At 45.4% G+C, this 13,244-nt stretch overlaps 1 protein-coding gene across 1 annotated transcript in view; it reads left to right on the top strand.

Annotated features, from left to right (window-relative positions):
• Nucleotides 1–13,244, top strand: part of MYO1E (myosin IE) — a 211,096-nt gene that overhangs the window by 161,059 nt on the left and 36,793 nt on the right. Inside the window, exons 17-19 of the mRNA XM_049773610.1 lie at nucleotides 4,570–4,676; nucleotides 7,621–7,719; nucleotides 11,602–11,746. Of these exons, the coding sequence (XP_049629567.1) occupies nucleotides 4,570–4,676; nucleotides 7,621–7,719; nucleotides 11,602–11,746 (351 nt within the window). The remainder of the gene's footprint in view (nucleotides 1–4,569; nucleotides 4,677–7,620; nucleotides 7,720–11,601; nucleotides 11,747–13,244) is intronic.

Raw genomic sequence — 13,244 nt, 5'->3', positions numbered from 1 at the left:
GGCGTGGTGGCGCTAGAGGTAAGGTGTCTGCCTTGCCAGCGCTAGCCTAGGACAGACCGCAGTTCGATCCCCCTGCGTCCCACATGGCCCCCCAAGCCAGGAGCGACTTCTGAGCATATAGCCAGGAGTAACCCCTGAGCGTCACCAGGTGTGGCCCAAAAACCAAAAAAAAGAAAAAGAAAAGATAGAAAAAAAAGTACATTGGGGCCAGTGTAATAGCAGAGAGGTAGGGCATTTGCCTTGTACACGGCCAACCCAGGACAGGCCTGAGTTTTACCTCCAGCATCCCATATGGTCCCCCGAGCCTACCAGGAGCGATTTCTGAGCACAGAGCCAGGAGTAACTCCTGAGTACCAACTGGGTTTGGCCCAAAAACCAAAAAGAAAAAAGTACAGTAGCAAGCACATTTGTGAAAATTATTGTATCTCCAATGAAATCATTAGTACAATGGCAGAAGGTTTAGTAAGCTCTTGTTGTTAGCTGTCCTTTCTGTTAAATCGTTGTGTTTCTATAGGGATAACAACAGCAAACAAATGAAGTTGTCCAGAGATTCACAGCACCATTACTGACTGATACAGTGAATTTTAGGGGCATATACCCAGCAGCCAGGGCTTCTGGAAGAAGGAAGATATGGGGAGAGGGTACCTGCCCTCCTCCAAAAACCCTAACCCTAACTTCTGATATCACCTGGTGATATCAGCCCAGAAACTGCATACCTGAAATTTGGTCAGAGTGGTGCCCCCATAAAGAATCGTGGGGCAGGGCCATCAGGAAAACAGTGATTGTGGGTGATAGAGGTAGCAATGTGGCTTCAGCAGGGCTAGGTCTTGGTACACCCTGGATTGCCAGCTTTCTACTGCATGGACTGATATACTCATGATCTTTCATGGTTCGGTTTATATCTCGTTCAAGAAAAGAGTGCGTCTATGGAGTTAGCTAATTCTCTTTATCACACTAAATGATCGCATATCTGTCTTAGAAAAGCAGGGTAACATGTGACAGAGAGACACATGGTACATCTCAGGCCTGTGTCAGGCACCCTTCTTGCGGTCACTGATGTGAGTCATCATTTTGTGGGTGGGAGGACACATCCAGCGATGATCAGGATTACTCCTGACTCTGCACACAGGGATTTCTCTTGGCAGGGTTAGAGAACCATATGATATGCTAGAGATGAAACCCTGGTTAGCCATATGCAAGCAGAATTCCTAATGCTATATTTCTGGCACCTGATAAACAATGTTTATTTTTTTTTTTTTTTTTGGTTTTTGGGCCACACCCGTTTGACGCTCAGGGGTTACTCCTGGCTATGTGCTCAGAAATCGCCCCTGGCTTGGGGGGACCATATGGGACGCCGGGGGATCGAACCGCGGTCCTTCCTTGGCTAGCGCTTGCAAGGCAGACACCTTACCTCCAGCGCCACCTACCCGGCCCCAACAATGTTTATTTTTAACCTAGTTTTATATATAAATAAATATAAATAAATTTATAAAAATATTTAAAATCAACTCTGGAGAGATAGGGCAGTGGGTAGAGTGTCTCCTTCTACACAGTGATTCAGGTTCGATCCCCAGAACCCTACATGGGCCCCAACCTCCGCCAAGAGTGGTCCCTGAGGGGCCGGTGAGGTGGCGCTTGAGGTAAGGTGTCTGCCTTGCAAGCGCTAGCCAAGGAAGGACCGTGGTTTGATCCCCTGGCTTCCCATATGGTCCCCCCAAGCCAGGGGCAATTTCTGAGCGCTTAGCCAGGAGGAACCCCTGAGCATCAAATGGGTGTGGCCGCAAAAAAAAATGAGTGGTCCCTGAATGCAGAGCCAGGAGAAATCCTTGACCACCATCAAGTATGACCTCAAAACAAAAGAAAAATGCTTATTAAAAAGAAAAACTGGGCCCAGAGAGATAGTACAGCGGCGTTTGCCTTGCAAGCAGCCGATCCGGGACCAAAGGTGATTAGTTCGAATCCCGGTGTCCCATATGGTCCCCCATGCCTGCCAGGAGCTATTTCTGAGCAGACAGCCAGGAGTAACCCTTGAGCACTGCTGGGTGTGACCCAAAAACCGAAAGAAAAAAGAAAAAGGAAAAAAAAAAGAAAAACTATGAGGGCCAGAGAGATAGCATGCCTCTCATGCAGAAGGATGATGGTTTGAATCCCAGCGTCCCATATGGTCCCCTGTGCCTGCCAGGGGCAATTTCTGAACATAGAGCCAGGAGTACCCCTGAGTGCTGCTGGGTGTGACCCAAAAACCAAAGAAAAAAAAGAAAGAAAGAAAAACTGGAGCTGGAGTGGTAGCACAGCGGTAGGGCATTTATTTGCCTTGCTTGTGGCTGACCCAGGACAGAAACAGGTTCATTCCCCAGCATCCCATATAGTCCTCTGAGCCAGGAATGATTTCTGAGCACAGTGCCAAGAGTAACCCCTGAGTACCACTGGGTGTGACCCCAAAACCAAAAACAAACAAAAAACTATATGCAAAAAGATATAAAAATTAAAAGTTTGAGCATCACAGACACAAAGAAAGCTTTGCTGTAAGCAGCTTGTCGGCAGCCCTCTTCCTCCCCAATTTTACCTTTCTGTGCAGACTTGGTAAGATTTGTTCACCAAGTGAAATGCTAGACAGTAAGAGCTTTATAGCCATTGTCCTGTGATCACAGGCTCTGCTTTACTCCAACTTCTTCTACTGTGTGGCTTGAAGCATTGGAGCAGGAAGGCAGAGGAGAGGCCCATATTCCACACAGCTAAACAGAGCAATTCACTAGTGAGCATCTTACCGAGTGTGTCCCCTGAGGTTTCCCTTTAGGCTTTCAGATATCCCAACACCCTTGAGAACAGAATGTCTTCATTGGGAGAGGCTTGTTGACTGCCAACATACCCCTTCTGCTGAGTTGTAATGGTTTTCTGGTTTTGCACATCCCTTGGCTCTAGTTTCTTTAAGAGGGTTTCTCAGTTTTTGCTGATTTGCTTGAAAGGAGGGTCACTGTGTGGCCCAGCCTGGGAAAGCACAGACTCAGCCATGTGGTGGTACAGATGCTTCTGTAGCTTCTTCTTCTGTTCTGTCCAAGTACCCAGATGCTCAGGATTTGGACTGGAGCACAAGCCATGCCAGCTTGACCTCAGCAGCTTTCACTGCATGGTCCCACTTCCGCTTTGGGGACTCAGTGCACAGATCACAAGAAATAATTTGGAGTGGAGGACACCTGGCAGTGCTCAGGGCTTACTCCTAACTCTGTGCTCAGGGCTCACTTCCTGGTGGGGTTTAGAGGAGCATATCTGGGCTGGCCGTGTGCCAGACAGGTACCTCATTTCCTATACTAACCTTGAGAAAGGTGATTTTATAGAGGATATTTTTATTCTGTGGAGTGAGTTTCCTGCCACACTTTTGGGGCTCAGAATCCTCAGGTTTGTAAAAGGAAGTGAATGAAGCCACACAGAAAATTTAGATATTTCCAGACGTGGCTGACTCTTTCACTTCTATAAATTGCATTCATTTTAATAAGGTTGCATAATCAGGAAGCAGGGTGGTACTTAATAATGTATCCTGTTTGCCCTCCAAAAAAGAAAAGAAAAAGTTTATGAGAATTGTTTTTTGCAAAAGGGCTCAATATCAAATTAATTTTCAACAACTGGAAAGCTTTCTTGTTCTCATAAAAAACAATTTGTGCAGCAGTGAAACAATAGCACAGTGAGTAGGGCTCTTGCCTTGCATGCAGCAAACCCAGGTTCAATCGCAAGCATCATAAATGGTCTCCCCAGCTCTTAAGCAGAGAGTTAGAAATAAGCCCTGACCACCACAGGGTAAAGCCTAAAAACCAGGAAGTAAAAGAGAAAAGAATGGGGTGGGGAGTTGGTTAGGCATGTAGCTCAGGATCGGAGCACAACCTGTCAATTCCATCATGGCATGGTGAATCTCTGGACCCCCCCCCCACAACACCATAGCCCCCCGCAAAAAAGGATTTACTGAACACTTTTGTTTGATCTGTTTTTATTTTATGTACTGTACCAAAATGTTGCTTTCAAAATCAAAATTCGAATGCCATTTAAAGAGTTAAAGTAGTCACAAATGTTGGGCTGCAGCATTAATACAATGAGGAAAGCTGTTGCCTTGCACGTAGCCAACTTGAGTTCAGTTATTAGCATGACTGTGATCCCCTGAGCACCACCAGAAGTCATTCTTAAACACAGAGCCAGGAGTAATAACCCCTGAGCATCGCTGGGGTGTGACCCAAAACAAACAAACAAAAATTACAAATATCATTAGACGGCGCTGGGAAATTGCTCGGAGGGCCAGAGCACATGCTTTGCATGCAGAGCCTGGTGGTGTCTTAGCTTTGCCAGGTGTGGCCCACAACCAAAACCAGCTGGGGAAAGTCAATAAAGCTTTAAGAAAGCACAGCAGATCTAAATTAAGTTCAGTGCGCGTAAGGTCCTTAACTTAGAAGACTGTGGCTAAAACCAGTCCTGAGGGTTCTTTCTCACTCTCGTTTCTCACTAATGTTTCACAGGTGTCCCGTGAAAGGCTGAGCTGCTGTAGGAAACTCCAAGCTTCTAATGAACAATGTTTTCCCTTTCTAGAAACAAGCCAATGACCTCGTGAGCACCTTGATGAAGTGCACCCCTCACTACATTCGCTGCATAAAACCCAACGAGACCAAGAAGCCCCGAGACTGGGAGGAAAGCAGGTAGGAAGAGCCTTTCGGGGCACTGGTCCATACATGTTCCTCTGCCCCAGGTAGGGGTGTGGGAAGCTGCTTCCTTCACCCTTCAGCTATGTGATGTTCACTTCTCAGGTCTTAACTCTTATGAATGAAACTCATCCATGATCTTTTTTTTTTTTTTTTTTGGTTTGGTTTGGTTTGGTTTGGTTTTGGGGCCACACCCGGTGGCACTCAGGGGTTACTCCTTGCTCTGCGCTCGAAAATTATTCCTGGCAGGCTTGGGGGCCATATGGGACACCATGGATCAAATCCACATGCAAGGCAAATGCCCTACCTGCTGTGCTATCACTCTGGCCTCATCATCTATATTTTAATTGTTCCATTCTTGTCCTCTTCCAAGATGTTAGTAACAAAGTTTAGTTCAAAATTAGCAGTTTATAATGCTGATCTTGGCTGTTCTGGGGGGGCCAATGGCCAAAAATGCAGAAGCAAACATTGATACCACAGACCAGGGATGTTTCAAAATCAGTTTGCAGTTCTGTGTGACATATGCAGCTCCCCATTCAGCACCCTCAGGATGTGGTCTTGAATGTCTGGTTTAGGGTTTAAAGATCCAAATAGTGTATCCAAGAGAAATCTGCTGTTTACTATCATTCCCCAGATGCTGAAGGCATACATAGTTTCTGAGAACACCTGGGAACCATAGGGATAAGCACAATGACCAGGGTAGGGGTGGGTTGCAGGGGACCCATGCATATAGGGAACAACTCCACCCGACTTCCAGGGAAGCCCTCCTCCCCTTCCTCCTGTTGCAAGTAACTTATGTGAAGCAGGGGAAGGGACAGGAATCTCTCACTTCCCTCTCTACACAACACTCCACTCACCATGAAGTGACTAGGGAAAGCTAGTACTGAAGACACTACTCTGACCCTCCTCACCTTACAGACCACACATCTCACCAAACTCATGACTTAGCCATCAAGCTCCACTTGTTATACCCTGCTACCCGATTTCTTGGAGAGTTGTGATTGGAGCAAGGAACTGCTCTTTCTAAAAAGGAAAGTCAGTCCTAGACCTCATCCAGGCCTTTCAGATGCATTTCTTCTCCCCTCCCTCACCCAGTCCACCCACCCGTGCAAAAATACTGCTGATAGAAACAGAGAAATACCTCAGTGGTCAAGGTTGCAAGCTCGCATGATCTAAGATCCCATTGAACACGGGTCCCCCAGCTGTGTCTCTTGTCATCGCTGGAATTACAGGTCTGAATTGTACTATATCCTCAGTTCCTCACATTAAATTTCTGACTATGAATCCCCTGACCCCCTAAGCACACTGGGGAGGAAGGTGCTATTAAACTGCACCTGACGTTCGTGGGTTTGCTCCCAAACCTCATATGGTCCTCCAAGTTCATCAGGAGTGATTCCAGAGTGCAGGCTGGGGTAAACTTTGAAGGCTGCCGGGTGTGGCCCCAAAGCCAAAATAAACTAAGGGTGTCCATATATAACAGATTCCCTTTATTCTGATCACCCAGATCTGTTCTCCACAGCAGACACCTCTGTCCTAGATCACCTAGTAGAGGGTGGGTGGTGTCTTTGACAATCTTAGAAGTAGGGGTGTTGCTGCGGGATCTTTAGGACACCATTTCTCAAGCTCCACAAAACTTCCCTTCTCCAACCCTTCACTGCCTTTTTGCCCTACAAAAGAATGAGGCCAGAGCAGTGTCACAATGGGGAGGGCACTTGCTTTTCACACAGTTGATCTGGGTTTGATTCCCAGCACCACATATGGTCCCATGAGCGCTACCAAAGAGATCCCTGAGCACATATCTAGGAGTAGGTCCTGAGCATTAAAACAAACAAACAAACAGGGGCCGGCACGGTGGCACTACAGGTAAGGTGCCTACCTTGCCTGTGCTAGCCTAGGGCGGGCCGCGGTTCTATCCCCCGGCGTTCCGGCATCCCATATGGTTCCCCAGCCAGGAGCGACTTCTGAGCACATAGCCAGGAGTAACCCCTGAGCATCACCAGGTGTGGCCCAAAAACCAAAACCAAAAAAAAAAAAAAAAAACCCACAAACAAATAAATCAAAGGCAACAAGCTCCCCTACCCCTTGTTGGTAGAACACAGCATTCTAAATCCAATGCGTAAATTCCACAATATGTACTGATTGGAAGTTCCCTCACCCTGTGGAACCTTCTCATAGAATCCAAGCTGATTCACTGGGAAAGTGGGAAATGGGCAGATTAAGACCATGGTTCATGTTACTCAGTAAATCCTTACAGTTTTGTTTTGTTTTTTACCATGGGTGTGTTTGTGTGTGTGTGTGTGTGTGTGTGTGTGTGTGTGTGTAAAAGAAGGTATATGTATGCAAGCGTGTGTGTGACTGTGTTTCAATTATATCCCTTATTTGAATTTCATAGCATAAGTGTTGTTTAAATTTAAATCATCATATACACCAAAAGGAAAAAAGTTCTTTAATCTTTTTCAAAACACATATTAGTCATAGAAAGCTTTATTTAACTACTTTTCAAAATAGCTATATCAGAGTCTTTAGCAATGGTACAGTGGATGAGGTGTTGCCTTGCATGGGGCCAACTCAGTTTCAATTCCCAGTATCCCACATAGACCTCCTATGCTCCTCCCCAGAGTCAGAAGTAATCCCTGAGCACAGTCAGTTCCCCCCTCCAAAAAAAAAAAAAAAAAGGAAAGTGAGGTTGGAGTGAGTGAGGATGGAGCAATAAGAGAGAGAAAAAAATAGCTATATCAAAGGTAATATAATTATTTTATTTCATAGTAAAGCATTCATAAAATTAATAGTATTTTACCTGAGAGGACAGCTCAACTTCTGAGCACTCTAAATTTTACTCTTTCAATGTTTTCTTACAGCTTGGAACTGGGGGTCCTGGGCGTTAGAGAATGGGATTAAAGGATTCTCTAGTCATTCATGGGCTCCTTCTTCTCTCTCTTAGGGTGAAGCATCAAGTCGAGTACCTGGGTCTGAAGGAGAACATCCGAGTAAGAAGAGCTGGTTATGCCTATCGGCGCATCTTCCAGAAATTCCTACAGAGGTAATAGACTGGAGACGCATGTTCCTTCCATTGTTTTAAGCAGAATTTTTGAGCCTTCATTTATATACCATACAACTCACTGGCGCTGAATATATTTATAGCATTGGCAGTCATCACCACTGTTAACTGTAGTGCGTTTTCATTGGTCCTTAAGGAAATTCTGTTTCTATAAACATCAACCCTCATCCCCTCCCTCAGCTCACTACACCCTGCTTCTCAGATCTGGTCAGGGCATCTAAGAAAATTTGGCAGCAGCCTCTGAGTCTGGTTCTTTATGTGGCTCCATGTTTGCAGGGCTCCTCTGTGTTGTCACATGTCTCTGCCCATACCCCCAATCCCTCCACTGTAGCCAGCATTCATATACTGTTTGTGTGAACATGTGGTTTCATTTCTCTTGGGTACAAACCTAAAAATAGGTTTGACCTTTTTAATGAACTGCCAGCTAGTTTTCCCTAGTGTCCACCCCTTGTTCTATTTCCCCTACATTGTACAATGTTCGAGGTTCCAGTTTATCTGCATTCTTGCCAGTATTTGCTATTTTGGGGGGGTTGTTTCTTTGTTTTCTTCCAGCCACCATAGTGGCGAGGAAGTGATTTGACTTTTTGTCTCCCAAAAGGCAAACAGTTGTTGAGCATCTTCTCATGGACCATTAGACAGAAATGTCTGTTTGGGTCCCTTTCTTTTTCTTTTTATTTATTTGTTTATTTATTTATTTATTTATTTATTTATTTATTTATTTATTTATTGGTTTTTGGGTCACACCCAGCAGTGCTCAGGGGTTACTCCTGGCTCTACACTCAGAACTTGCTCCTGGAAGGCTCAGGAGACCATATGGGATGTCAGAATTCGAACCACCGACCTTTTGCATGCAAGGCAAAATGCCTTACCTCCATGCTGTCTCTCTGGCCCCTTGGGTCTCTTTTCCTGTTTTAACTTGAGTTGTCTTTTTGTTTTTAAGTTAGAATTCTTTCACAGCATTTGTTTTAGAACAAATTAGTAGTTACAAGCATTTGTTCTATATAGTGTAACACATAAATTTAGAGATTTGTGATAATGGTGATGCAGCTTGAATTGCTATATGTTCTATTTTTGTTTTTGCTTTGCTAGGGACGGGACTCACCCAGCAGTGCTCAGGGATCACACCACAAAAAATTATTATGTGGGGCCTGAGAGATAGCATGGCAGTAGGGCATTTGCTTTGCATGTAGAAGGATGGTGGTTTGAATCCCGGCATCCTATATGGTCCCCTGAGCCTGCCAGGAGTGATTTCTGAGCATACAGCCAGGAGGAACCCCTGAGCGCTGCCGGGTATGAACCAAAAACAAAACAAAACAAAACAAAAAAATATAGCATATATATATAATCTAGTTCTCACTTTTCTCATCATTCTAAATCATGGGTTTTCACTATATTTTCTTTTTCTTTTTCTTTTTCTTTTTTTTTTTTTTTTTTTTTTTGGTGGAGGGGTTTGGGCCACACCCGGTGACTCTCAGGGATTACTTCTGGCTATGCACTCAGAAATCGCTCCTGGCTTGGGGGACCGTATGGGACGCCAGGGGATTGAACCTCGGTCCATCCTAGGCTAGCGTGGGCAAGGCAGTTGCCTTAAGGCTTACGCCACCGCTCTGGCCCCTTCACTATATTTTTATATCCATTTCATTTCCTTTAAGAAAGAAGCCATATTTAACATTTTAATCAGAAATGATTCATATTTTCCTGGTGTATTTTACAGAATCAGAATGCCAGGTGTGTGTTGTTCTTATTTTAATTCAAATTTCATGTAGCAAAAGAGTTTCGATGCTGCTTTTGAAACAAGGTTCCTTCTAATTAGTTTTTCCTTTGGGGCTATTGCTTCTTGGGTCTGAGGTGAGGGTGGCCAGCCCACAGAGCTGATCAGAGTATCTGGAAAGGCCTCACAAACAGAATCTTTATGGAGTTATTAGACTAGAAATATGATTCAGCTCTGGATGAAAGTGTTCACTCTACCTCTAGTATAATTTGGCCTCTGAAAAGGGAATTTAGGAAGCAGAGAAAATATTATCTGCTTTCCTGCTTATCTGCCACGATGTTTACTATGGCAGATCTTGCTCTTTAAAGAGATTGAGAACTCAGCCTGGAATAGACTTTCTAGCACAATTGGGAAATGTAAATGTTGTGTTGGTCTGCACCCTCTCAACCCAGGCCTCACCAACAGTTAGTGTCTCCCAATTGTGAACAGAAAGTGTCTGCAAGGTCCCCAGAGTAGGGTGTGGAGAAACCAATTAAGACCCAGGAATTAGATAACATTAAGAGTTCCTCTTTGAAAAATGCCTTTCGGAGCCAGAGTGATAGCACAGTGGGTCCAGGGCATTTGCCTTGCATGTCGCTGACCCGGTTTCAATCCCCAGCATCCCATATGGTTCCCTGAGCCTGCTAGGAGCAATTTTTGAGCGTAGATCCAGAAGTGACCTCTGAGCGCCACCGGGTATGGCCCCAAAACAACCAAAACAATTTCTTTCTTTATTACTTCTTTTGTTTTGGGCTTGGGGCCACACTTAGTAGTATTCAGGACTTATTCCTGGCTCTTCATTCAGGGATCACATGTGGTGCGGCTCAGGACTACATAGAGTGCTTGGGATAAGCAATAACTTGGGTCAGCCACGTGCAAGGCAAGTGCCCTACGCACTGTGCTATCTCTCCAGCCCTGAAAATGCCCTTCTTTAATATAGAGAAGAAACATAAAGCAGAAAATGGAGAGTGAAAATAATTTCTTCCATCTTCCCTAGTTCAGAAAACCTTGTTTTCAACAATCCCAAAACACTTAACGTTTTGTCCACTTCCATACATCTTTTAAAATTAAGACTTTCAGATTCTTGCAAGCACTCTTGACAGCATTGCTATTGCAAGCAAGTAATATATAGAAGCACTTAGGGAGTAGAGAAGGGTTTCCCAAGCAGTGCTCAGGGCTCCTGGAGGCCACTTCTTGCATGAGTTTTGCCCTAATAAATTTGTTTGTTTGTTTTTTGGTTTTTGGGCCACACCGGTGCTCAGGGGTTACTCCTGGTTGTCTGCTCAGAAATAGCTCCTGGCAGGCACGGGGACCATATGAGACACCGGGATTCGAATCAACCACCTGAGGTCCTGGAGTGGCTGCTTGCAAGGCAAACGTCGCTGTGCTATTTCTCCGGGCCCTTGCCCTGATAAATTTGATCCCCAACTCTGCATAAGGTCCCCTGAGCCCTGCCAGGAACAAACCCTGCGCACTACCAGTTATGGCCCCAAAACAGACAAAAGAGGAAGAGGCCACCCTCCCTAGAACTTGTTCCAGCATAGCATGGAGAGATAGGTGAGGGGACATCACTGGGCCACCTGCCCAGGGCCCACACAAGAATCCTGACATGAGAGCTGGTGTCCAGTGACTGTATTGAAAGCTGCCAGGGAACTGGATAAACACAACTGAGTGGGTGCCTGGAAAACACAGGGTTCTGCCTGAAAGATCTCATCTATTGAGTTTGTCTGCAGAGCAGCCCTGGTGGTCAGTGCAGGTCAGACTGGAATAGAAATCAGCCTTCACTGGGCATCAGTGTTGAGGCTGTCTGAGGGCCAGAGTTGGGGATGGCAGTAGAGGGTCTCCCTTAACCAGGGCTGTTTCTAGCTATCTCAATGCCCATGAAGTCTAAAGGGGTAGAATATAAATATTTCCTGATAGGGTGTAAAAGGTTGAGGTAGATATTTTATCATCACAGACTTACATATATTGGCCTCAAACTTAGCAGTCATATGGGGAATAATTGAGAGGAACTCCTGTCTCCTGAGGAGACTGGGTCACTTTGGACCTAATTACTTGCCCTCCCATAGCTCGGGGCCTGTCTGAGTGTGACTGTCTCCCCATTGTCCTCACAGGTATGCCATTCTAACCAAAGCCACCTGGCCCTCGTGGAGAGGGGACGAGAAACAAGGTGTCCTGCATCTGCTGCAGTCTGTCAACATGGACAGTGACCAGTTCCAGCTGGGACGGAGCAAAGTATTTATCAAGGCACCTGAGTCAGTGAGTGTTCTCCGGTCCCTCTTCCTCTCCCTGTTCTTCCTGCCTCCAGTGATGCCTCCTCTGAGAAGGCTTCCATTAGTGTTGCCCCATTCTCCTGAGTGCCAGTGAGGGTTACCCCAAAACCCAGCACCTACCCCAAGTTCCCAGTAATAAAAAAGTCACATCTTGCCAGGCATGCTTTTTACTCAGTAGCTCCAAGTCTAAACTTGGAGCACTTCATGTGAACCCCAAGCACAGTTGGGTATGCCCTTCCTCCCAGCCTACCCCCCCCAAACAACCAAGACCTTGATTCCTTCACCCAGACTAATGGGGTAAAACTCAAGATCTGTGGGATCCTGCTTAAAACGGGAACCTCAAATGGAATTTGTCAGGCCCAGAGTGACCCACTCTCCTCAAGAGATAGAAATTCCTCTAAATTAATCCCTATCTGCTAAAGAGGTCATAAACGTAAGTTTGTAATGGCAAAGTGTTGATCTTTGAATACCCTACCAGGGAATATGTGTTTTCTAGAAAACTAGAGCTTTCTCTTTCTATCTCTTCTCATTGTCAAAGTCTTCAGAAGTTTTTTTCCAACACCCCAAGTGCCAGGATCAACCAGGCAATGCCAGGAACTGAGCCAAGGACTCCTGCATGCAAAGCCTGTGCTCTGGCATATGGAGCTTTTTTTCAGCCAAAAGCTGACTGTTATAAGTGGAAGAAACCATTGAACTTTCTGAGGTTCACAGCAGCATTTCTTCGGGTTCCCATAGCAATCACAAGACTCCTTTTCAAGGACCTGTGGCGAACCTGGCAAAAATAGTCCTGAGAACTTGTGGTGCGGTAGAAACAGCAGCTCTGATTTGAGGCAAATCCCTCTCGTTCTGAACAAGCCTCACAGCTGCCCACCTTGGAGAGTCAGCCCGAAATTGGGAAATGATCATGGCATGATGGCATGGCCCTGTGAACCAGAGATTATTAATACCTCAGTAGCTATTTAGGGAAATTTGTGGTACCAGTTCCCATGTTGAGTTATGTGTAGATACTCAGCGGGTTCATTTCCAAATATAAAATGAAAATGTTGTATCAGACACCAGGCAGCAGCCTACAGAGCAGTTTCTGTGCTTTTGAAAGCAGGAGGGCGTGACTTCTGAGTATAATACAGAACTCCTCTGCTTTATGCCTGCCTTGACTCTGGCTTGCTAAAGTTTCCTATGAATTAAAAGAGCCTCGATGTTGTTTTTATGTGTTTGTGTTTGGTTTTGTTTTCTAATTCTGTTGAACTCAAGGGTTTTATTTCCAAAGTCAAGATAGGTAGGGGTTAGAGTGATGCATAGTGGGTAGAGTGCTTGCCTTGCATGCAGCTGACCCAGGTTCAATTCCCACCATCCCATATATCCCCTAAGCCTGCCAGGAGTGATTTCTGAGCACTGAGCCAGGAGTAACCCCTGAGCACCATCAGGTGTGGCCCCAAAACCAAAAGAAAAAAAAAAGATGGTTGAGGCCAGAGAGATAGCATAGT

Source organism: Suncus etruscus, chromosome 5 (assembly GCF_024139225.1).
Source record: "Suncus etruscus isolate mSunEtr1 chromosome 5, mSunEtr1.pri.cur, whole genome shotgun sequence".
NCBI classification, from domain to species: Eukaryota; Metazoa; Chordata; class Mammalia; order Eulipotyphla; family Soricidae; genus Suncus; species Suncus etruscus.
Note: the sequence above shows the minus strand (reverse complement) of the source record. Positions and strands in the feature narration are given on the sequence as shown.